The sequence below is a fragment of the Haliotis rubra genome, unplaced genomic scaffold, assembly GCF_003918875.1.
Source record: "Haliotis rubra isolate DU_JTF1 unplaced genomic scaffold, ASM391887v1 Scf15, whole genome shotgun sequence".
Lineage (NCBI taxonomy): Eukaryota > Metazoa > Mollusca > Gastropoda > Lepetellida > Haliotidae > Haliotis > Haliotis rubra.
In genome coordinates, this window is record NW_025765447.1 from 3,042,203 (window position 1) to 3,068,908 (window position 26,706).

The 26,706-nt window shown below is 42.1% G+C and overlaps 2 protein-coding genes across 4 annotated transcripts in view; both read left to right on the forward strand.

Annotated features, from left to right (window-relative positions):
* Positions 1-26,442, forward strand: LOC124270194. Of its 3 annotated transcripts, none has more exons than XM_046705228.1 (15): positions 1-307; positions 3,414-3,562; positions 6,821-6,854; positions 7,344-7,496; positions 8,519-8,647; positions 9,559-9,694; positions 10,961-11,151; positions 12,771-12,815; positions 14,036-14,135; positions 15,060-15,220; positions 15,339-15,389; positions 19,438-19,525; positions 22,790-22,930; positions 23,855-23,938; positions 25,293-26,442. In XM_046705228.1, exons 6-15 carry the CDS (start codon positions 9,658-9,660, stop codon positions 25,604-25,606), a joined length of 1,212 nt encoding a protein of 403 aa, XP_046561184.1. In that variant the 5' UTR covers positions 1-307; positions 3,414-3,562; positions 6,821-6,854; positions 7,344-7,496; positions 8,519-8,647; positions 9,559-9,657; the 3' UTR covers positions 25,607-26,442. The 3 variants fall into 3 exon arrangements, with proteins under 3 accessions (XP_046561184.1, XP_046561186.1, XP_046561185.1); XM_046705230.1 differs by having other exon boundaries at positions 12,774-12,815; XM_046705229.1 differs by lacking the exons at positions 1-307; positions 3,414-3,562 and adding an exon at positions 5,937-6,099.
* LOC124270192 overlaps positions 1-26,706 on the forward strand; it is a 113,900-nt gene that overhangs the window by 82,084 nt on the left and 5,110 nt on the right. The gene's annotated exons all lie outside the window — the stretch shown is intronic.

A 26,706-nucleotide genomic window follows, 5' to 3' on the forward strand; every position in this document is an offset into this window, starting at 1 on the left:
TAAGCCCTTTTCTGGTGTCCCCCGCCGTGATATTGCTGGAATATTACTAAAAGCGGCGTAAAACCAAACTCAGTCAGTCAGTCAGTCTGACCACACAGTATTTTGATAATCAAAAGGATCTATAAGTGTCCTGTGTAATCGAAACCATAAATCACGGACGTAAAGCACCACGTGATTACAGTGAGATAATGCGAGCGTGACTACCGGTTCCATTGATTGCTGATAAGACCCAAGTGGCACCGACACAGTGTGGATAACAGCAGCATTGCCTCACCGTGCTGCCGGCTGATAGGAGCCCCAAACTCGGGTAAGTCTCAGACTAAACGCTTTATGCTCCAACTAGAGAATATATACCGGCCTAATATTCTCTGGACTTGGGCTTTTGTTTAAGTTATTCATGCTTCGACACGCCTTTTCCTCTCAAACTAGGGTTAACAAAAATGTTTGGAACTCACAATGTTTTTGTTTTTTTGTCAGAACATCCAGTATATTCACACAAATAATTTTCAATAGAAAATAATCCCAGAGCTTGGACGTTTGTTTAAGTCAATGCTTTTCCTCTCAAAGTAGGAGTAAACAATGTTTGGAACCCGGATTAGTTTATCCCAGAACTTTTTTTTTAACATCTTCAAAAGAAATATCCAATGACTCGCCCAGAATATCGAATTATCTGCTCCTAACAGTCGCAGGTATAACTTGCATGTTACATAACGACTGGCTCAATAATACTCCAGCTATACATTGTGTTGGTTAATTACGCCGCACTCAGCGATATTCCAGCTATATGGCGGCGGTCTGTAAATAATCGAGTCTGGACCAGACAATCCAGTGATCAACAGCATGAGCACCGATCTACACAATTGGGGCACGATGCCATGTGTCAACAGAGTCAGCGAGCCTGACCAGATGATGTTGTGAATGACGATACGTTATCGGCTAAGTTGCCGGGAGTCCCTGCTTGAAATATTCAATTATGTTGCATATTTATTCAGTTGGACAAAAGGATTCTTCTCTGAAAAGCGCCTCATTGTAATTAATACCGTTGCATCCAGCTGTCCGTATGTTTTTTCTGTGTTTCCTAGCAACCGCCTACCCTGAATCTTCATTCCATCGCGAAGTAACATAAAGTATTCGTTTATCAAGTGTCTGTGGAGAACTGTGGCGAGATAAAAAGGAATCTTCCCAAACACATACATTATAAAACGTCTCATTAGCTCGATGTTTCTCCATCTTCTCTCATTATAAACTGCTGTTTCTTCTAGATCAAAGCGACTCCAGGTACATCATAAATTTATTCAAGACCACAGTACTAAGTATCTTATTCTGTAATGTCATAAAATAAGTTACACAATTGCAATTTTCTCGCCCGCCCGCCCTCTTGTTGGTTAAGGTTAGACGCGATAAAAGAAGCGTGAATAATGATTTAATCCATAAATATACTTGTTTTCGTAATCCTGAATTAAGAATGTAAATCAACTTCCAGTGATTCTATTTCGTAATGTAATTAATTCACCATGCTTTTATTAGTATTATGAGAAAGGAAGTCTGTGTGTGTCACCCTGCTCTTTTTTGCGTCTTACAATTTAATTTCTATGAGGATTTCAAATTGACGATTTTGTCTTTAGATTTTTGTTCGTCAAAACGGCGTGCGCATTTCAATTTTGAAATCTAAAAAATGTCCTTCCCATAGTAAGAAAGATACGATTTTTATGGGTGCATATAATCTATTCGTGACTAGTCCAGAACTCCATTTAGTCAGATACTGAAAAAGGTTAGTTGCCTTTTAAGACATTTCTAATCTATAAGCACTTACTTACATAGGCATAATGGACATCATCACAACATTTCAATCATCGACTGCCATTTGTTATCCATGTGTACTTTCAGGCGATCAAGAGAATCAAATTCAGTTTCTAGCGTATCAAAGCATGTATACTACGAACATACGCACGAACCAACTTTAGAACCAGTTTACGGGAATCACACTCTAGACGCATGGATCAATGTTTTCCTAAAAACGACTGACTGAGTATGGTTTTACGCCGCTTTTAGCAATATTCCAGCAACATCACGGCGGGGGACACCAGAAATGGGCTTCACACATTGTACCCATGTGGGGATTCGAACCCGGGTCCTCGGCGTGACGAGCCAACGCTTTAACCACTAGGCTACCCCACCGCCCCCTCCTAAAAACGAGGGCCTGAGGGGTAGCTTAGTGGTTAAAGCGTCGGCCGAGGACCCGGGTTCGATTCTTTACATGGGTACAATGTGTGAAGCCTATTTCTGGTGTCCCCGTGATGTTGCTGGAATTTTGCTAAAAGTGGCGTAAAACGATTCTCACTCCCTCACTCCAAAAAGATTCTGCTTCTTGTTCCCGTGAGAACTTACAAAATTCAGTCTCACACCGAATGGTGCCATGACGCAAACCCTTAAATCAGCCAGTGTCAGATCAAGAGGAGCTGGCTGAAAGTGGAGGTTTGTTCAAGAGTTGAGCTGGCATTGTGGATAATAAATTGCTTGTCCAAACAATTTGTCATCAGTACTTCTCAACCGTCGCGAACACGTGGGACTTAGCGTTGAAACGGAAACAAATCTTGGTACTTTATCACTTCACGGATACAGGGTGTTATCTTGCAACCCCCGTTATTGAATCAGGTCAAGGGAGTCACTGACGGACAGGTAAACCTCCACCGGTCGCCTGGGAGGATCAGATACCACGAGGCTGAAACCACGTCACAGTCCTTACCATTTCTCTTGTGAATACTTCCAGGAACTATGTTCCTGAGAGACCAACACGATTTGACGATTTATCGTTTGCATGATTGATTCTTGGTCATTCTCAGCAATATTCCAGCAATATGACGGCTCCAGATATTCGTGTCTGGACCAGACAGTCGGGTGATTTGGATACGATGTCACCGCGAGTGATCAGCTGATCCAATTATTAAATCATGTCTTTAAGTACTCTAAGTTGGCTCATAAGATTTATTGCTGGGAAGCTATATTCCTGCCCTGAATCCCCACGGATCACAACAGTTAGGGATACAAAGACGAAATAAGATGAAACATTCAGTCTCACGAAGTATTGTCATAAAGTAAGTCTTTGAAACTGTTATTTTATACATATATATATTCCATAGCCGAGTGCCAACCATTTCTCAGATATGAGTGCATTTACCTCTTGTTTTAAGGAGCGGCTGAGTAGCCTAGTGGTTAAAGCGTTTACTCGTCACGCTGAAGACCTGATTTAGATTCTCCACATGGGTACAATGTGTGAAGCCCACTTCTGGTGTTCCCCCGCCATGATATTGCTGGAATATATCTAAACTCACTCACTCACTCACGTAATATTGCTGGAATATATGTAAACTCACTCACACACTCACTTCGCATGTTTTGAACACGTGTTTCAGGAGACGCCCGCTGCCCTAGTGTCGCCATGTGGTGGAGAGTGACCCCGAGATATTCTGATCCTGTACTGTGTTTAATCCTCTTGCTCCTGACCAGGGGTGACTCTGCAGATACATCCAGGTGTCGTCCAGACACGAACTGCACAGTCCAGGTACGTGATACGGCGTCAGGAACGACTTGCTTCCTTCCGGTCAGTTCCGTTAATTACAAATACTTGTGACACTAGTGATAGTGATGGCTTAATGTTAACACCTTACCTGTCTCGCACAGCAAGGAATTCTCTTTTAAGGGTTAATCGAAATTGGATATTCGATTATATATATCGATATACATTTATCTAAAGGTCACGAACGCTGCCAGGTCATTCTTTTGATCAATACCCTGGACCCTTTCACCGCCATGGTTTGATTTAAGACCTGTTCCGAACATAATTGACCAATCAAATTACTCTCTCTAGTGGTCCGCCCGGAGAGCGGAAGGTCGCGGGTTCGATCCCCGACCGCGTCATACCAAAAGACGTTTAAATATGGTACTTGTTGGTCCCTGCCTGGCGCTCGGCAATAATGGATACAACAAGGACTGGTCGGCTCGGAGTCAGTATAATGTGTCTGAGTGGGGTATTCATGCTTCACTGCAGCATGGTATCTCAGTGGGCTAGCACTATAAAACCAGCTTAAGTCTGGGCTAGTACAAGCAGCCGCACATACACATACACACCCATGCACGTCGTCATATGAGCGAAATATTCTCAAGCACGACGTAAAACCCAATTTCACCTCACCTCACTCTCTAGTGAGAAAAATATATACGCAGTTATATATAAGAACGAAGATGGTTGCGATGGCAACTACGAAACGAAACTGTCGAGATGAAAGGGTTCAGAGTCGAACTCCGTTCTCTCGAATTCTTCAGAACTAGAAGTATAGTTCGACTAATCTGGTGTTCGACACATCCAACTCGAGCTAACTTCCGTCTCACCTAGCCATAAGATGTATAAATCATGTAAATATGTACAACACTCGATAAGGTTCTTGAGAGGCATTTAGAAGTTGGTATTTAAGTAAAAGGCAAATATTATGGATGACAACTTCTGGATAGTTGGGAATGAAACTATACATACAACTTTGGAATTGATTCAAAAGAACTTTGTAACTGCTGGGAAAAACGATATACTTCCCGCACAAGTTAACAACAGCCCTCTGTGTGTGTGTGTGTGTGTGTGTGTGTGTGTGTGTGTGTGTGTAGTGGTAGTAGTCTAGTGGTTAACGCGTTCGCTCGTCGCGCTGAAGACCCGGGTTCGATTCCCAGGGTTTAATATTAATTCCCTATCAGCTGTCTCTGTCATTTTGATTTGTATGTTGATTGTTTAACGCCGCGCCCAGCTTTCAGACCAGACAAACCAGATTAACACTAAAGTCAGGCCAGAAATGCTTGGAAAATGCTTTTTGGCTTCAATATCAATATGATGAATTTCACACAAGATATAAGCACATATATCATACATGTACGACTCTACCTAGTTGGATATTAAAGCTCAGATGAACAAATGCACTTGAGGGGTCACTTCACAGGAGGAAATTATGACGTTTTAACAACATTCGTAAATATTCTTAGTACAAACTGTAGTTTTGAAATACAGACTATAATTATTCATATAGCCTCAACTAATTAAATTACATAAATAATTGTAAAAAGTTTTGGTTTTTTTTAACATATATATGTAAAAAAAATGGAACTATTGTAGTAGTTACATTCAAAATAATTACGTAAAAAAGTCTTAATTCAAATCGCATAAATAATCTTGTTCACCCATAGAAGTGTCACTTAGTGTATGACCATTGAACTGGCAACATGCAACTTAATATCTCTGCAGAACAATTAATTTCAAATTTATTCCAGTCTTTCATACTGGAGAAACCAAGGGAGAAACCTCTCGTCAGCTATGACAGGTTTACTATAGAATGTGTAAAGCCCTTTATTTGACATATAGTCAGGTTTACAAAGTTGTAAACAAATCAGTTACCTCAGGGGTAGTGTCAAAATCAAAACCAGATAGGAAACACAAACTGGATAGCTTTGATAAGGGTGTCATACGCCGTGCAGTTCATAAACTTTATGAACGCAAAATCCCACCGAAATGAGATCAAAGATACAATAAATGCTCTGTTGTAATTCCGCTAGAGTCCTCCACCAGCAGTGATACTGACACTTGATATTTTGAGACGGTCCCTGACATGTACTGCCCGTGCGTTACATAACGCTGTCACCCTGTCTGCCTGCCAGGTGGGTCACAGTATAATGTGTTTCTTTGAAGTATTTCTACCTTGGAATTTAATTACGAGTAATTATTATGATTAGGGAATGGTACATCGTGATTACTCATATGCCGTATTAGGTCGAGGTGGAATGAATGATTATATATGAGATTTGAATCTGCAATATCAACCATTATCAAATCATTGCCAAAAAGCATTTTCCAAGCATTTCTGGCCTTACTTTTTTTAGGAGCAACATCTCCCGCCATTGGGGTACGATGACATCAACCTTGTCGTCGAACCTGATCACCCGGCCTATTTTCTGTCGCCGTCCCGTGAATCCCTCACGGGTTACTAGGGACATTCGTACCCGTAACCCACTGGGCACACAGATTTAAGCCAGGACCGATCATCTAGCGGGATTTACTTAAACGTTAGAAGCTTCTACCGACTTGTGGGGTATCAGTAAACTGACATCGGTGTTTATGTTTGGAGTGGTTTCCATAACAATTATCGGAGCCAGGTGGACACGTAGACTGGTACCATTTACATTCCTCCCGTGTGTAGACGTTCTGGGATTGATCTATGTGTGTTATTGAGGAACTACCATTCATCGTATGATTCAGTACAAATATAGCAGTCAAAAGTGGGCACATTTTTGGGGGTATTTAATAGCTGTAAACATATTTTACCGAAATGTAAATATGTAACTCGTACAAACATTGAAAACAAAGCTCTACCGTGGTCTGTCGGCGAGCTTGAAGTCGGTGGGTCGATCCTCTGGAAGCATTAAAGCAAAGTAGGTTAAATAAAGGTAATTGTTGTTGCCCTGTCTGGCGTTAGGCAATAGGGATGTTGCAGGGCGTGGCGTCATCCCATAGATGACAGCCTTGCCTTGTCAGCTTGCTGACGGGGTTAACTCTTTGGTTATGTGGACAAGGCGTCCGACTTGGGATCTGAAGGTCCTTGGTTCGAATCCCAGCACGGGAGTCGGAAAGTGTGGGGGATAAATTAAGGTTGGCCGTATCGTATATCGTGTATGAGTATATACATTGTGTATTAAATCCTCATTACCTACACAGGTGCCTGCAGTTCGCTATGTGAATGAAATTATCTGGTTATAAAATAATTAGTTTGTGTTATATTTCTTTCAGGCGACACTCCCCTGTGCAGTTCGATCTACACAGTGTGAGTATTATATACAGTGAGTGAGTGAGTGAGTTGGGTTTAACGCCGTTTTTAGCATTATTGCAGCAATATCACGGCGGGGGACATCAGAAATGGGCTTCACACATTGTACCCATGTGAGGAATCGAACCCGGTCCTTCGGCGTGACGAGCGAACGTTTTCACCACTAGGCTACCCCACCGCCCCTGTGAGTATACAGATTAACAAGGAGTGGCTTTTAACATATTTGGATCGCAAACAAAATAATTATACGGAATACACGCCACCCCCTCTTGAAAACATCATCCACTGTTTTGTATTTATTCATACTTTGAATATTTCGCTTGCATATGTTTTTTTCTAAAAGAAAGAATGTTTTGCGAAAATATTGACAGCAGAATAAGTATATATGTACATGCTGAATCATCTGAAAATTATTGCTAAAATATAGGATGGCGAGGGTTGGTGTTGACACTATTTTGCTATCTTTATGTTGCTGTGTTATTCCAGTTTGCCCGAACCAGATCCAGATGTTCTCTCGACCCCCGGGACAGCTCGCGTGGCCAGGCAAACCACGTGACTTTGAGGTGAAGGCCGTGGAGATACAGTGTGATTTGGCGATTGTGTCCGGTCTCTACTTCCGGTGGAAACCCCCACAAGACAGTAAGACTACGTGAAAAGTGTTTGAGGATACTTTCTCAATGGAAGTAAATCATTCTGTCACAGATGTTTATCTATATGTGTAGACACATGAAAAAACACCCAAAAAACAAACACCCCCCCCAAAAAAAAACCCATCCATCTCGATTGTCACATGAACAATTGCAAAATATGTACCTAACTTCATAACAACTGTATCTTAAACATAAGCCATCATCCGGGTGTTTACAATGTCTGTGTGACGCAATCCGCCTCGTTACAGCGAGATTAAACTCTGACTTTCGACTTTCCCGAAAACATATTATCCGACGTACAGTAATTTGAATGATTGTTAGATGTCACGAATCGTCGTGGAGGTTGCCGTGGAGGTTGCCCATGAATTGGTTGGTAGTATGGTGGATAACTTCATCTAAACATTCCAGCTGTGCCACTGTGGTGGTGTAAGTGTGGTTTTACGCCGCTTTTAGCAATATTCCAGCAATATCTCGGAGGAGAACACCAGAAACGGACTTCACACATTGTACCCATGTAGGGAATCGAACCTGTTTGTTCGGCGTGAGGAGCGAACGATTTAACCACTAGGCTACCCCACCACCCCTGTTAAACAATGACCGCCTCCGTGGTGTAGTGGTTAGAGCGGGTTTGATCCCCGACCGCGTACGTCATACCAAAAGACGTTAAAATATGGTACTTGTTGGTCCCTGCCTGGCGCTCGGCATTACTGGGTACAACAAGGACTGGTCGGCTCGGAGTCAGTATAATGTGTCTGAGTGGGGTATTCATGCTTCACTGCGGCATGGTATCTCAGTGGGCTAGCACTATAAAACCAGCTTAAGTTTGGGCTAGTACAAGCAGCCGCACATACACATACACACGCATGCACGTCGTCATATGAGCGAAATATTCTCAAGCACGACGGTAAACACAATTTCACCTCACCTTCACCTGTTAAACAATAAAGAAAGCCAGGTTGCTATTACCCATGAAGCCTACATTGACAGACTGCGTGTGATGTTGTGTTCCAGGTAGTCTGCACCACATGAAGGGGTTCAAGTTGACGGTGACGGCGCTGGACGGAAGATGGAGGGGGGAGCTCCCCCATATGTCGACTGTTTGATCTGAGGAACGCCTCCTGGTCTATTCATGACGTAGATGTGAGTACATCATTCTAAATCTATTGACACGCCTAGAATCCTTGAAGAAAGTAATGAGTAAGTGAGTGAGTTGGGTCTAACACCGCTATTAGCAATATTCCAGCAATATCACGGCGGGGCACACTGGCAGTTAGCTTCACACTTTGAACCTTTTTTTTTAGAATCGAACCTGGGTCTTCGTCGTCATGAGCTATCCCAACGCCCAAGTAAATTGAAGTAATGCATTAAATTCTAGATCCACCTTACAGGTAATGGTTGTTCAGCTACACCGAGACAATGCTCATTTCAGACCCGATTCCAATTTCCGCCTAATCAAGTAACAAGGAATTTCAGGTTGTGACGAGAGGTATGGAGACAGTGACACGATCAACGAAACGTAACAACAATGCTGAACAGGTCCAGGATTGTTCATTGAAACATCAGGGAATATATTACTCTGGATAACTGTTTATTTGCCATCCAAAATATGTTTTATTCTGGGTTGTTTAACGCCACACTCAGCAATATTCCATCTTTATGGCGGCGGTCTGTAAATAATCGAGTCTGCACCCGACAATCCAATATATATGTTAAAGGAATGCAGATATGACAATAAGTTGAGTAATAGAGGATGAATGTCGCTAGATTGGGTTTAAAGTCTATCGGTATCAATTCTAATATATAACTAAATGTAGAATGAAAGCCCAAAATAGATTCCTCTTTATCACCCAAGGATCAAATTCAGGACGAGTTTGTGCTCTTCGGCCCTAGAGCATCGGGCCACCCGTGACAGGTAGTACTGGGAAGTGAAGTGTACTTGGTATCCAGGCAGACATGGTTCCACCGATCGCGCTGCAGTAACAGTATAAAGGGCATTCCATTTGTCAGTGGTGGTATCGCATTAATGAATTTATAATTAATTTATGTTGCAGGTAAATTTCACCTTCAGTTTGTATCCACTTCCCAACAACACGCAATATTCCGTCATCCTTGTCAGCCTGCCACAGCCGGAAGTACAACACCAACCCGAAATGGGCTACCACGTGACTGTTTACATTCCTCCAATAGGTGAATGTGTTTCGTTATAAAATCAGTAATGGTAAACTGCAGACAGTGAGTCAGAATAATCTGTGAAGCGCTAGATATAAAAAAAGGTTTGTTATGACAGCTTACCCTGTGGCATAACAACCGCTTCGCATATAGCTGTGGACTTTTGTATATGTGTAAATTTGGTCTCGTCGCTGCATGGCTGAACTAAAGCTGATGCGACGTAAAATCTCAACTCACTCACTCGAATATAGCTGTGCAGTATGTTTGAGTGGGGCATCTGTGTTGACTGTATAAACACAATAATCGTCAACGCGACCTCACACGTCCTGTTGCCTTGCACCACAACACACGCTCCTATATGCTAACTTTTACATATAAGGGGCGGCGTGGTAGCCTAGTGGTTAAAGCGTTCAAACCGAAACATGAGTCTTATTAACCTTTTTTTTTCAGACAATGACCTACTTTTCAGCCGATCCAAATTTTCTCGTGTGAAAGTGAAAATAGATATCACAAAAAAACAACAACTATGGTTACACTGAATTTCAATTCCTTGTTTCATAAGAAAATGGTATTTACAAATGAATTTTAATTTTAAACTTTAATAATCGTATTTCTATATTTTATGGCGAGGTGTAGGTAGCATGACCTTAACTAAGACGTCACAGACTGTCCCAGTTTGACGAGGTCGTAAATGATTCACAATGCATCTGGCTCACTGGTTACACCTGTTGTGTGTTTTTTACGCTTATTCAGTGTAGTTCTGTAACGAACAATGTGATTGATATAATATCAAGTCCGTACCAGACCGCCAAACATTACTAGCGGCAGAACCTCGTTTTGAGATTGCCACGATTTCCAGGTTTCTTTTTTGTCAGAGCTCGCTGTACGACAGAGCACGCTGCACGACATGTTTGCAAGGATTATAAGGAGCGTAGTGTTGCAATATACAAGTGCTTAGATGTATCTAATAATACTGATTAATATTTATGCATCCAGTTAAATGAATTGGTCTCAAAATTCTGCACTCGATATTGTACTAAGTTGTGCAATAGGACGGAACCCAGTCAACAGGAAACGAGACTGTTGTGACTTGTTTCGTCACGCTGAAGACCCGGTTTCGATTCCCCACATGGGTACAATGTGTGAAGCTCATTTCTGGTGTCCCCTGTCGTTATTGCTGGAATATTCATTAAAGCGGCGTAAAACTAAATTCACTTTCTGATAGTTTAACGGGATTATGATTCAGCGTTCAACAATTTCATCAGCCTGCAAGTGTCGTTTTAGGCCCCGGCGACTGGCGGAGTTATATTCGTACCTCCGTGGACGAGAACAAGCTTACCGTCAATTTCAGCCTGGCTCCCAGTCACTACAACTTCATACAGTATGACGTCATACTGAGGGGAATAAGTAACGACACATCTACCCGGCACACCCTAAAGGTTGGGGGTAGAGTCAAGGCACGGGGCGGATTTAAGGTATGTCAGGTGTTGCTTGTTTACCATCCCAGGTAACCCAGAATTTTTTTACAGTGATACATATCCCTGACCCTTCGACTTATTCTTTGTGAGTCTGGTTCGAATTACTCGGCGCTAAAATTAGCCTTCCAATGAAAGTACATTCTTGAATGGAAAAGAAGCGAGATAATCGGAACTTGGTTTATTTTGACGCTCACAGTCCTGATAGCATCAACATCCCTCCCTGGTTTTCATGCTAATGACCCCATGATAAATAACATGTTTCCAGGTAAGATTCATTTCATACGGTTGTATATGTAACCTATATCGAACGTTTTCTCAAGGTCGCGGCATTTTGATTGGTTATATTAATTTCAACATATGTTATATTTGTGATTATATGAGAGAAGTAGAGCTTCTAGTACTTTTATTAGGTTGAGTCCCATCTGGGATTCGAACCCACACTCTCAGAGTCAGGCACCTAGTCGCCAGCACACAAAGCCAGCGATGTAACCCACTCAGCCGCCGCTGTTTCCACATTTGACCACTTGCTAAATGGCATTGTGTATTCATATTGACTTTAAGTTGATGAGGGTGAGAAATTCTGTGCGAGATATTCAGAGTAATGTGCCCTGTGTCCCATGCCACCAAGTGATCGTAATGGTAAGGTTAATGTAACTCCATAGTTTACGACTGTCTTCGTTTACGACTGTCTTAGTTTACGACTGTCTAGTTTACGACTGTCTTAGTTTACGACTGTCTTAGTTTACGACTGTCTAGTTTACGACTGTCTAGTTTACGACTGTCTTAGTTTACGACTGTCTTAGTTTACGACTGTCTTAGTTTACGACTGTCTTAGTTTACGACTGTCTTGTCTTAGTTTACGACTGTCATAGTTTACGACTGTCTTAGTTTACGACTGTCATAGTTTACGACTGTCTTAGTTTACGACTGTCTTAGTTTCTTAGTTTACGTTTACGACTGTCTTAGTTTACGACTGTCTTAGTTTACGACTGTCTAGTTTACGACTGTCTTAGTTTACGACTGTCTTACGACTGTCTTAGTTTACGACGACTGTCTTAGTTTACGACTGTTTTAGTTTACGACGACTGTCTTAGTTTACGACTGTCTTAGCGCTGCGTCAATTTGTGGATCAGTGCCAACGTTATTTATCATAACATACAACTCAATAGAGATTAAAGAACATGAAATGTTAATCTGTCATGGCATGGCAGTGTGGTCCTTAACTTATTTCGAGTAGTATAACATACTGTTGATCTATACGCTGGTTATTTGTTTATATATATATATACCATGTGTTAAAAACCCCAAACGCTTGGTTGCATAGCTGTGTGGATCATCCGTTCATTTGTCACGCCAACGATTGGGTTTCGATTCTCTGTATGGGTACGGTGCGTAAAACCTCACTCACTTGAAATATGACTTACGTACGTTATTATGTCAAGCATTACCTCGTTCTGTGTTCTGTCGGGCAGTAGGGTCATTTAGTAGTTGTAGAGCGACAGCACATCACGACGAAAACCCGTCATCTCTCCACATGGGCACTTTGTGTGAAGGGCATTCTGGTGCCCTTTGCCATGTCAAACCACTCACTCACTCACTCTGTGTTGTATTTCCAGCAGACAGTCTTCTACGATGTCCCAGCGGGAAGGTATAGAGTTGAGGTACGTTTTAATCGTGACACACAATAGAAAACAATAGACCCGTCATTTATAACATGGACCTACGTGGGTGAAACAAACATATGTTCGAAGGACCTCCTCCCAGACATTTATTTGGGATGGTGAGTGTGTGTGTGTGTGTGTGTGCGCGCGCGTGCGTGCGTGGGTGGGTGCGTGCGCGCGCGCGCGAGCATGTATGTGCATATATGGATATATTTATCGTATGATCAAAGAACCTGGTTAAATTGGCATATCAAATAAAGCCATGTATAAGAGCAGCGACTTAACTGCCTTTACATTTATTTGTATCGACTTCTTGACTGATGCTGAATAAATGCCATATCAAAATAGTGATGTTCGCGTAAAGGTGTGTGGGTACTACGGTAAGGATCAAAAGATTGTTGCGTTGGTCCTAAAAGAGTGGAGCCGAGCAGTAACTCATTTTTTAGAGCACAGCTCGTGCGTGTAAGGCCTGAGCATAATATATAATCATGGTAGTTTTTTATCAATTTTTGCTTTGACTGTGTAAACTGAAGAAGTCGCAGAATTTGTTAGTAAACCCAGTTGTTAAGATAGAAGACTATCAATCCCTTGAAGGCGTTCAACAACCAACAATCAATTTTCTCGTCATTTTTCTGATTCTGTATGATCTTGCCTCAAGACACGTGTAATGCGTGGAGATCCGGATTAGAATTGGTCTTCAGTAACCCATGCTTGTAGGAGGCCATAACACGAGGCGATTAACGGGATCGGGTGGTCAGGTCGACTTACTTGGTTGACAGAAGTCATCGTATCCCAATTGCGTAGATCGATGCTCATGATCCCTCTGTTGCCCGATTGTCCAAAGATGGGCGTCATATAGCAGGAATATTATTGAGTGCGGCGTTAACAACAAACAACCAGTATTTGAGGCATTTCAGTGTTTGACATAACACACTCGATGGTCGCTGTGTTCCCAGAGCTGTCAGATTGACATGTACTGTTTGAATCAATGATATTTCTGAATGTCAATTTGACATTAATACTACTTTGTTGTTAACTTTGATGTTTTTGTAACGTGATACCTACAAGCGGAACTTGCCATGTTGACATTAAACAACACTTTGAGTCTGTGATATTTCTGTGTCGAGCTTGTCAGTATGATAAATCACAATTCGAATCGATGATATTTGACAGCTGATGTCAATTTCATTTAGACAATGCATAACAATTTGATATTTCAGGTGATGCCTGTGGGCGGAGCGTGTCAGTTCGACTGTTCCATGACAGTGAAAGGTCCAATCTTAGTGGAGCAACGTCAGCAACAATCGGAACTGTCAGTGGGTAAGGAGTAGCGATGTTTACCGACTGCCCTTCGACAGGATAAGTTTTCCAGAGTGACTGAGTGAGTGGGATTAAAAGACTTGCCAGCTTAATGTTGACAGAAAGCCTAAACAAAAAGTGAATAGTCTTTACTAAAACCATAGAAGATGGTACGGTTCCGTCTATCATAATCATGTCGTCGTAAACAAACAACACAAAGTTCGAATTTCAAGCAACTGAGCTGCATTTATTTGGAGTTAACCAAGCCGTTAATGTATGAAAGTCGTGGCAATTGCAGCAACAGAAAGATCATGTCAAGTATCGGATGACTGATCTTCAATTGGCCAGTATCGTCCACTCGCTGACCCAAAATGTTCTGGCGATCAGATTAATATGCAACCAAGTCTCCCAGCAGGAGCTTCTATCAAGATCTGTGCAATTTAATACTGATAATAGTTCTTGTTTATAGATACCTTCCACGCTTGATTATACCATTCAGTTTGCGACAGGAAATGATGACACTACCCCCACACAACTATAAACCCATATGGTATTGCTGGAGTGTTGCCTTAAGCGGCATAAAACCTTATTCACTCACACACATAGCTTCCAACCCCAAGAGAGAAAACAACTTGAGATGCCCCCAGAAAAGCCAACGCATAATTGCAAATTCTCTTCTTAGAAAAACTCACAGCGAACGATGTATCCTGCAAACGATATCCTTTTAGCGGGTTTTTATTGCTATTTTTCATTTTTATATCAGTTGTTTTTGTGAGAGCGTGACATGAGGGATACAATTGTGAGTCTCAAGCCAAAGGCGTGAGAGTTGACAGGTATGCACACATTCAATCGTGCAGTCAGTACCCTGAGTCTAAACATTGTTACTTTTATTCAACTCTCGATGATTACATGTATGTGTAAACGTTTTCTTTCCCTGATGTGCAGACTGGACGCCACGCATCAACGTCTCTGTTGACGCAAACAACAACGTCACAGCGACATTTCACGCCGCCAACAACGGCGACATCACCCAATATAACGTGATACTCTCCGGCATCAACACCACCAACAAGCGGCAGCACGTCCTGCAGCAGGACCACCACAATGTGAGTTTCTGGAACAGATGTCTTGTCAACAACACTGAACATATCAACACTTTGTAAAAGCCCGATTCTACTGTCATCTATATCTGTTGTCTGTATTTGTTGTTGTATTTCTTTGCAGGTTTTGAAAACAACGTTTCGGAACGTTTCTCCTGAGACTTACAGAATTGGGGTAAGTTTGAATACACAATTTCTGAATATTCAAAATAAGGGAGCACAGGTAGAACCGTCGTCTTAGGCGCGTCATTTCTCTGAACTGAGTTGCCTCCCTTAGGAGGGAACCTGTGATCCATTCGTCCCCACTCGCCCCTTTCCATAACCTCCTATTCAGCTTATCCCGGAATAACACGAGTTGGTCACGAATGCTATTCGGCTTGTCCCGGAATAACACGAGTTGGTCACGAATGCTATTCGGCTTGTCCCGACATAACACGTGTTGGTCACGAATGCCTATGATCGTAAGAAAAGCGACGGAGAAAAATATATCCCTCTAAAAATATGTTTGCACATGATACTGCTTGCAATTAATAAGCACTGAAACATCGAAATGCATGGGCAACCAATAGCAACACATTTGTTGTTGAACATAGTGAAGATCCGGGTTAGAATTGGTCTTTAGCAAGCCAGGAATGTCGTAAGAGGCAACGAACGGGCCTGGATTGTCAGGATCGCTGACTTGGTCCTGACACATGTCGTATCCCAATAGCGTGGATCGATGCTCATGCTGTTGATCACTGGATTGTATGGTCAAGATACGATTATTTCCATACTGCCGTCATATAGCTTGGATACTGCTGATTGAACCAACAAACAAACTATAATCAATGAACAGAGCCATCTAAGATGTAAACAACCTTCTTGGATTCACCATAGTTAGTTTTCTTGTGTTTTCAGCACCAGTGCTCTAAGATTTCGCCAAGGTGGTAAACGTGTAAGACTTGCATCCGTTAGGTCTTTTTCCCTCGTAAAGCTGACACATTGGTCATTGCTGGTCAAAGCGGCGGCAAACCAGACTTACACACTTCTTTATAAACAAAAGATAGCACAGTGTATAACCACTGATCGTGACTGTTATAGTTTGTCCATTTAGTATGGAATCTTAGAAGGGACATTCTCGCGTTGTCGCCCTCTCAAAACAAGGGAAAGTGTCAAAATTAACCAAAGCGTTACAATGCGACAATGCGACATTTTGGACATTTGTCGCATTATCGTTTTGTCGAGCTTTGAATAATGTTTTTATTTATCCAAAGCGCGACAATGTGAATAGCGCGACATTATCGCATTGTGCCTCATCTAAGATGTGTAAAAAGCCTTTAATGTGACATAGTTTATAGACATACCAGCACCATTGTAGTCATTGAGAGACAGTCCCAGTAAATACACAGTGTCCACGTCCAGATTCATAAGCGAAATGCTGAGCGATTTTGAAAAATGAAAACATTTGGTGTTGTTACTTTCAATAATATGACATTTATATGAAACTCATGTATTTCTTTCCGGGAGTATAGCCATCTCCATCTTCAAAGGTTCGCGACAATTTGTCAAAAATGGAAGCAAATGTCATCTGAAGTCTCAAGTGATGAGGCCAGTAAAAAAGCTTCATCTGGTTCCTAAATAGCTACATGTATAAAACCTCACAGTGACACAGTACTACATATGGCCAGGGGGCTGACTTGAAGTTCCTCCATATCAACTTACCTCTACGGGGCGGTGGGGTAGCCTAGTGGTTAAAGCGTTTGCTCGTCATGCCAAAGACCCGGGTTCAATTCCCCACATGGCTACAATGTGTGAAGCCCATTTCTGGTGTCCCCCGCCATGGTATTGCTGGAATATTGCTAAAAGCGGTGTAAAACCAAACTCACTCACTCACTCACTCAGCTTTACGTTGAGCTATACTCCAACAGATCCAGCATCTCGCGTCTACATTTTCACAGTTTTTGAAACACAACACCACAACAAGCGAGCATGTTGTTTCTACGAAGATTTCAAAGAACGACTCTTGCTAATGAATGTGCCGATTCAATTTCCTTATTCATACCATGATATGTATGGAAATGTTATGTCTATCCTACCCTCCAACTGTTATGTCTATCCTACCCTCCAACTGTTATGTCTATCCTACCCTCCATATGTTATGTCTATCCTACCCTCCAACTGTTATGTCTATCCTACCCTCCAAATGTTATGTCTATCCTACCCTCCAACTGTTATGTCTATCCTACCCTCCAAATGTTATGTCTATCCTACCCTCCAGCTGTTATATCTATCCTACCCTCCAACTGTTATGTCTGTCCTACCCTCCAAATGTTATGTCTATCCTACCCTCCAAATGGTATGTCTATCCTACCCTCCAACTGGTATGTCTATCCTACCCTCCAACTGTTATGCCTATCCTACCCTTCAAATGTTATGTCTATCCTACCCTCCAACTGTTATGTCTATCCTACCCTCCAAATGTTATGTCTATCCTACCCTCCAAATGTTTTGTCCATCCTATCCTCCAACTGTTATGTCCATCCTACCCTCCAAATGTTATGTCTATCCTACCCTCCAACTGTTATGACTATCCTACCCTCCAACTGTTATGTCTATCCTACCCTGCAAATGTTATGTCTATCCTACCCTCCAAATGTTTTGTCCATCCTATCCTCCAACTGTTATGTCCATCCTACCCTCCAAATGGTATGTCCATCCTACCCTCCAACTGTTATGTCTACCCAACCCTCCAACTGTTATGTCTATCCTACCCTCCAACTGTTATGTCTATCCTACCTTCCAACTGTTATGTCTGTCCTACCTTCCAACTGTTATGTCTATCCTACCTTCCAACTGTTATGTCTATCCTACCCTCCAACTGTTATGTCTATCCTACCCTCCAACTGTTATGTCTGTCCTACCTTCCAACTGTTATGTCTGTCCTACCTTCCAACTGTTATGTCTATCCTACCTTCCAACTGTTATGTCTATCCTACCCTCCAACTGTTATGTCTATCCTACCCTCCAACTGTTATGTCTGTCCTACCTTCCAACTGTTATGTCTATCCTACCTTCCAACTGTTATGTCTGTCCTACCCTCCAACTGTTATGTCTATCCTACCCTCCAACTGTTATGTCTGTCCTACCTTCCAACTGTTATGTCTATCCTACCTTCCAACTGTTATGTCTATCCTACCCTCCAACTGTTATGTCTGTCCTACCTTCCAACTGTTATGTCTATCCTACCTTCCAACTGTTATGTCTGTCCTACCCTCCAACTGTTATGTCTATCCTACCCTCCAACTGTTATGTCTGTCCTACCTTCCAACTGTTATGTCTATCCTACCCTCCAACTGTTATGTCTATCCTACCCTCCAACTGTTATGTCTATCCTACCCTCCAACTGTTATGTCTATCCTACCTTCCAACTGTTATGTCTATCCTACCCTCCAACTGTTATGTCTATCCTACCCTCCAACTGTTATGTCTGTCCTACCTTCCAACTGTTATGTCTATCCTACCTTCCAACTGTTATGTCTGTCCTACCTTCCAACTGTTATGTCTATCCTACCTTCCAACTGTTATGTCTATCCTACCCTCCAACTGTTATGTCCTTCCTACCCTCCAACTGTTATGTCTATCCTACCCTCCAAATGTTATGTCTATCCTACGCTCCAACTGTTATGTCTATCCTTCCCTCCAAAATACAATATGTTCATGTCTTGGTCCTTGTGCCGCACTCAGCAATAATCCAGTTTGTAAATAATCGAGTCTAGACCAGACAATCCAGTGATCAACAGCATGAGCATCGATCTACGTTATTGGAATAGGAAGAGTCTGACCACCCGATCCCGTTAGTCGTTTCTTACGACAATCATGGGTTGCTGAAGACCAGTTCTAACCCAGATCTCCACGGGTAGAATGTATTATAAGAAACAGTGCTTTATTTATACATGCGTTGCGCCCGAGCATGTCTTTTGCAGTTATCATACTGTATGTTGACCAAACGTATAGCATGTAGTGATGGCCCACGTATGAACACATAGAGAACGAACTGAACTCCCTGTAACATCCAAGACAGATACGTTTGAGGTTGCAGGTTACTTATGGGCCACTTGCAGTCTACCTGCAGGCCACTTGAAGGCTACTTGCAGGCTACCTCCAGATGGTGAGAAGACCATGATATGCCAAATGACACAATGGAATATGTAATCAGTAAAGAAGTGCGTTGTATTTCATTTCAGCTGCAACCTGTGGGCGGACTGTGTGAGATAGTCTGCAACATTGTGTGGAGTAACAGCACCTTCACAGTGGCGCCTCGTGTACAGGCAGGTGGGTTTTGGAGTGAGTGAGTGAGCTTTTAGCAATATTCCAGCAATGCACGGCGGGGGACGCCAGAAATGGGCTTTACACATTGTACCCAAGTGGGGAATCGAACCCGGGTGTTCAGTGTGACGAGCGAACGCTTTAACCACTTGGCTACCCCACCACCCCTGTGGGATTTGGATATGATTGCTATTGACTTGACTGATTCCTATTCTATATGTTACATCCTTTTTTGTCCCAGACATACCTTTGAGATAAGGTAGGGGGTAGAGAATTATGGGTGGGGGCATAGAGAAGGGTGGGTGGGGTTTGGGTAGTTGATGCAATGGACGAACAGAAGTGTCGACAGGATGCACTTCAAATGCATGAAATGATTCGGAAAACAATTTGCAATGTGGTAGCAAATTGCTATTTTTGCTGATATTTCACCAAATATATATATAGTCACATCCGTAACAGATGTCCCTCGCCCACCGCAAAAAGCAATTAATATCTAAATAAAAAAACCGTGAAATATACAGGATGAATACAATAATCTGTGTATTAAATCACCTTCGGATTATAATGTCGTTTCATATTTCTGTAATGCTTAAGGAGTTCATTAATAATTTTACTCTTTGCTCTATTCAGTCATTGTTCCACGGAGTTCCATTGATCAGTCAGATATTGTCCATCAATCCAGGAATGTCTGTCAACCAGCACCGAAAAACATTCGTATCTACGTCGTTGAATAAAAAAATACCCCCTTAAACCGAATTACAATTTCCACCCTTTACGCGGTGTTTAATTAAGATTTCTTCACTTCAAAGTTCCGTAATAGCTGTGTTGACTAAAACTTCCTCTGAAACCTTTTCTCAAGACTGAAAAAAGCAAACATTTGTTTCTAAAACGTCTGGTATCTGAGCAGGAAAGGGTTTGGTAAACAGTCTGAAAATGGCTTCTTGATTAAAAACCACATGACTACCCAAAGACTGAGCTGAAATGTGTAATCACCGAATGCTAAAGACTTGAAATAATAAATTGGCTTGTAATTACCCACGGGACAAACTGTTTACTTTTGAGAAAGCCAGCTAAGCTTTCGCCTTGAGGAACATTGATAAATGTGTATTTTCGTCTGTTGATTATTAGAACAAGTTTCATTTGTAGCCCATGTCGCGGATCCGTTATCAACGTTGTCAATGACGCCCGGCGTTATGGATTAAGTGCAGGTGGTATGAGAGTGTGTGTTTAAAGCAGGTGACGGTGTAGCCCCAATGCAACTTGTGCTAAACTGTAATAACCCTTCAAGTGAGTGGGGTTTTTTTTAGCACTATTCCAGCAATATCACAGCCGGGAACACCAGAAATGGGCTTCATACATTGTACCCATGTGGGAATCGAACCCAGGTCTTCAGCTTTAACCACTAGGCTACCAAACCCGTCTGTCCTATAAGTGAGTGAGATTTAATGGCGCTTTGAACAACATTACTACACGGTATGTCATCTTGATAGAGGAAGACTTGAAGCGATGCATGTTTGTATTTTGTATAACGCTGGAGTCAGCATTTACCCAGCTATATGACGTCCGTCGGTATGTAATCGAGTCCGGACCAGACAATCCAGTGACATTATTAGCATCGATCTACGCAAGTGGGATACGATGACATGCATTAACTAAGTCTGACCACCCGATCCCGTTAGTCTGACAACCCGATCCCATTAGTCTGACCACCCGATCCCATTAGTCTGACCACCCGACCCCATTAGTCTGACCACCCGATCCCGTTAGTCTGACCACCCGATCCCGTTAGTCTGACCACCCGATCCCATTAGTCTCACCACCCGATCCCATTAGTCTGACCACCCGATCCCATTAGTCTGACCACCCGATCCCATTAGTAGGGTTCCCATGGGTTGCTGAAGGCCAATTCTAACCCGGATCACCACTGTTGTCTCATGCGTATTACACATTGGTTAAAGCCACGGGCTAGAGTAACGTTTAGTCTGTAATATAAATAACATTGATAGAAACAAACAATTCCTTTTAAATTCAAAAGGAGCCCAGACAAGGGTGATTCAGAACCTGAAACTGAAAATCTAGAAATCTAGACTTGCTTCATTTAGGGCTTTAGCACATAGAAAGGGATAAGCAGACTGGAAAATAATGCGGTTCTGGGACTGACTGTGAGACAGACTAGCCACGAGCATGTTCATGGTTCTAACAAACACAGATACGTGACTGATTGTGCCTTGTGTCGTGGTTCCTGTAGTGAACCTCTGTGATCGCGAACAACCCCATGAGGTTTCCGGGTCAGAATGTGTCCCCAGCATCCGGTGTTTATTGGTCAAATGGAGCGGTCAGTCAGGCTCGGTGGCATGGCGTGTCAGCGTACCCCGGTTCGTTGCTCATTATATCAGTCACTGTTATCTGGCCCAGCTTCCATTATTTACCGGCAGCTGTGATGTTACCATGCAGTTATATCCCACATTATTTACAGACCGCCGCCATATAGCTGGAATATTGCTGAGTGAGGCGTAAAACTAAACTCACTCACTTACTCACTTAACTGGCCCAGCTTCCATTATTTACCGGCAGCTGTGATGTTACCGTCGACGGCGTTAAACAACCAATACACAAACAAACCTATTCCTCATCTGGCTTTCCTCACATATTGGGCTGATGTTTTGACTTCAGAAAACAATGGAACGTGTTATACGCACTGGCTTCTTTAAATGAATAAATTTACCAACTGAAGACAACTTTATTTAAGGCACTTTCTATCATTGTTATGCCTCCATTGTGGAGTTAATAGAGGGTATGCCTCGACAGCTGAAAGGTAGCTCGACCCCTTTGCGGTATCATAACAATGGTACTTGTTAGTTCCCTGCCTGGCGCTCGGCATTAAGGGGTAAAACAAAACAGGAACTGGCCGTCTCTAAGTCAGTATAATGTGTCTGACTGGGTATCCATGTTATACAGGTGTGAGGTAAAAGAGGAATATTACTGTAAAACACGACATTAAACCTGATTTCAATTCATGTAATTTATAGGGCGGTGGGGTAGCCTAGTGGTGAAAGCGTTCGCTCGAGAATGGGCACAATGTGTGAAGCCTATTCCTGGTGTCCCCCGCCCTGATATTGCTGGAATAATGATAAAAGCGGCGTAGAACCATACTCACTCACTCATGTAATTTACGAGTACACCTTTCACGAGTACCAATACTACAACTTACAAATCCAAGAAACTACAATTCAAATGTTCTTCTTCATGTGTAAATGTGTTTCTCTTCAGAGCGCATGTCCAGCCGTTTGTCTGGTTCATCCGAGTCTTCTAATGACGTCATCAAAACCGTTTTGGGGTCGGTGCTGGGGGTATTTGCTGCGTTACTTCTGTTGCTGGTCTTCGCCTTCTCAGTGAGGAACAGAGGTCGAGGTATGGGGGAGTATGTCAGTGAGGAACGGAGGTCGAGGTATGGGGAGTATGTCAGTGAGGAACAGAGGTCGAAGTATGGGGGAGTATGTCAGTGGGGAAACAGAGGTCGAGGTATGGGGGAGTATGTCAATAAGAGTCCGAATGTTGGTGTTGGAGTTGGAGACGTGTGTGCGTACGTGTGCATGAGTAAACTACTTTGAGTATGTGGGTGAGAATTATAGTCTGTGACCTTGTCTGTAACTTTGTTTGTGACGTCGTCTGTGACGTCATCGGTGACGTCGTCTGTGACGTTGTCTGTGACGTCGTCTGTAACTTTGTTTGTGGCGTCGTCTGTGAGTGATTCTGGGTTACTGATGGAGGCATTGGAGTCTATGGGAGTCCGAAAGAGAGCATGTGTGCGTTTAATCTGAAAGTGAGTCTGAGTGGAGTCGAAGAGTGGAGTTTGGAATAAGTTAAGTCTGAGACTGAACATGGACGTATGTATAAGCCTGTGGGTATACTTAGTTTGAGAATAAGCATGTGAGTATATCTAGTCCATAAATGAGCACGTGAGTACGTATGGTCTAAGAGTGAGCCTGTAAGTACGTATGGTCTAAGAATGTGCACGTGAACCGTCTTTAACAATGTTCCACAAATATCATGGCGGGGGACACCAGAAATGGGCTTCACAAATTGTACCCATGTGGGGAATCGAACCCGGGTCTTCAGCGTGACGAGCTGGCGCTTTAACAACTAGGCTACCCCACCGCCCCTAAGTCTGTGAGTGATTCTGAGTGAAAGTTATAGTCAGAGTGAACAGGTAAGTTTAGTCTGTGAGTGTATCTAAAATTCAGCGTTGCACCGGCTAGGTTCCAGTCATACGGCGATGAGAAAAGTACTCTAGATCTAGTCTCAGACAATAGTTGTCCATCACTTTTCATTCAGGACCTTTTCGTGTTTGGAAAAGTGGAAGTAACTCACGTGACAGCCAAGAGCCATTGACAGCAGCTAAAGGTAGCAAAGGCAAAGGTAGGTCGCTTCATCCTCTTTGTGGATACACCTGTTATATATTTTTATAGTAGAGTTTCAAAAAATAATACGGACTCATCACTTGAGATTCAAAATTCAAAATGAATCTAAAATATCTGTAGTATATCATAACTCACGTAGTATAACATAACTGACGTAGTATATTATAACTGACGTAGTATAATATAGCTGACGTAGTATAATATAACTGACGTAGCATGTTATAACTGACGTAGTATACTATAACCGATGTAGTATATTATAACTGACGTAGTATAATATAGCTGACGTAGTATATTATAACTGATGTCGTATAATATAGCTGACGTAGTATAATATAGCTGACGTAGTATATTATAACTGACGTAGTATAATATAGCTGACGTAGTATATTATAACTGACGTAGTACACTATAACCGATGTAGTATATTATAACTGACGTAGTATAATATAGCTGACGTAGTATATTATAACTGATGTCGTATAATATAGCTGACGTAGTATAATATAGCTGACGTAGTATATTATAACTGACGTAGTATAATATAGCTGACGTAGTATATTATAACTGATGTAGTATAATATAGCTGACGTAGTATAATATAGCTGACGTAGTATATTATAAGTGACGTAGTATAATATAACTGACGTAGTATATTATAACTGACGTAGTATAATATAGCTGACGTAGTATATTATAAGTGACGTAGTATAATATAAGTGACGTAGTATAATATAGCTGACGTAGTATAATATAGCTGACGTAGTATAATATAGCTGACGTAGTATAATATAACTGACGTAGTATAATATAGCTTACGTAGTATAAGATACGTAGTATAATATAGCTTACGTAGTATAATATAGCTGACGTAGTATAATATAAGTGACGTAGTATAATATAACTGACGTAGTATAATATAACTGGATTTTAAGATTCCAGAAGTGCACAGGATATTAGTTGCTTTTTGTCTTCGAGTCTTGTAGACAACATCTGAAATAAACTAAAATTTGAATTAAACACAAAGGACGTTAATTCTAACTTTTCCGAGACTGCTTCAAATACTCATATGCTTCTTCAGAAAGGTAATGTCATGGCTGATGTTGGTAACGAAGTACTTTTTGTCTCTTATAACCGGTTGGTTGGTTGTTTGTTTAACGCGGCACAGAGCAATATTCCAGCCATACAGCGGTGGTCTGTAAATAATCTCGTCCCGACCAGACAATCCAGTGATGAACATCATGAGCATCGATCTACGTAATTAGGATACGATTACCTATCAACCGGAACCCGCTGCCATAATATTGTTTGAATACCGTAAAATCATTGGCACTCACTCTTGTGTGTTTCAGCTGGAGCGCAGTTACTTCCCCTTTATCGGCGAAAGGTGTTTCTGTTGTACACGGAGGATCACGAAGCCCATCGTAAACTTGTAGGCACATTCGCCCACTATCTACAAACTTACTGTTTCTGTGACGTGTTGCACGTTGATTGGTGTTTCAATGATCTCCGTTCCCTGGGGCCCGAAACATGGATCAAGAAGTGTATACAGGAAGCAGAAGTGGTACTTGTCATCCATTCTATCGGGACAGCCAATCAAATCCAAGCATGGAGAAGGGGATTGAAAATAAACACAGAACACTCAGTGACGGGGCGACTTTTTTGAGGATGCTTTGCCATTGATATTTCATAATGGCTCCCTGACCAACAAGTGCATAGGTCTCCATTTTAGGAATGGTAAAAAAATAAATAATAATCTGCAAGGACAGTCGCATATATATAGTTTAATGGACCAATTTAAAGACTTCGTTTATGACGTCCATAAACTGATGTCACATGAATCGTCATATGATCTTCCTACAGACGTGGACCATTCCGGAACGGAAGAAGGGAGACAACTCTTACAAGCAATTCGAAACGCTGAGTTATATGAAGAAGCCAATGTACAATGGACTGAAACTGTATATGATCAAACGGAAGTGACATGCTCTGAAGATGTCACTCTGGCATCGTCCGGATATGTTTCGCAGGATAGGTATGACTTTTTTAGAACCGGACGAGATCACAGAGTTTGAAGGAGATGGTATTTCCATCGGTAAAGAACTAAGAGACATCAACGCTATTTACCTGACGTAGCGAAATGGAGGGAACATTAATATATATTATGGTCGGGTTGTAACGTCGTTTTTCTACGCTGCACGCTTTGACTTGAGTGTGTACGTGACAGTGCCTTGAGAAGTATGTACTGACAGGTTGAATTATCATTGAATCACGTTATACCTATCTCGGGATGTACGACTCCGCTGCATGTTAAGTGTGCTCTCGGAAAAGCCGGAATATTATTGCAGAGGGACGGACAGACAGAGGGACGGACAGACGCGAGCGACATCTTATCTGATCTTGTCTCTGTGTTTCAAGCCGTGAAGGGACTCTTCTCTTTTGCACCTGTGGGTGTGAAGCCCATGTAAGACTCCTGGTATTAAACATATGTCTGAGATGGAATTCCAGGTCTGTGATTGGCTACTCTGTGGTTTAACAACATAATATTTGGTCGATGTTCTATTACACCTTTATTGACAAAATAGAGAGAGAGAGAGAGAGAGAGAGAGAGAGAGAGAGAGAGAGAGAGAGAGAGAGAGAGAGAGAGAGAGAGAGAGAGAGAGAGAGAGAGAGAGAGAGAGAGAGAGAGAGAGAGAGAGCAAAATGGATGAAGGAATAATACGGATTTTACTCAAGAGCGAGACCATTTTGGCTTTAAACATCGGA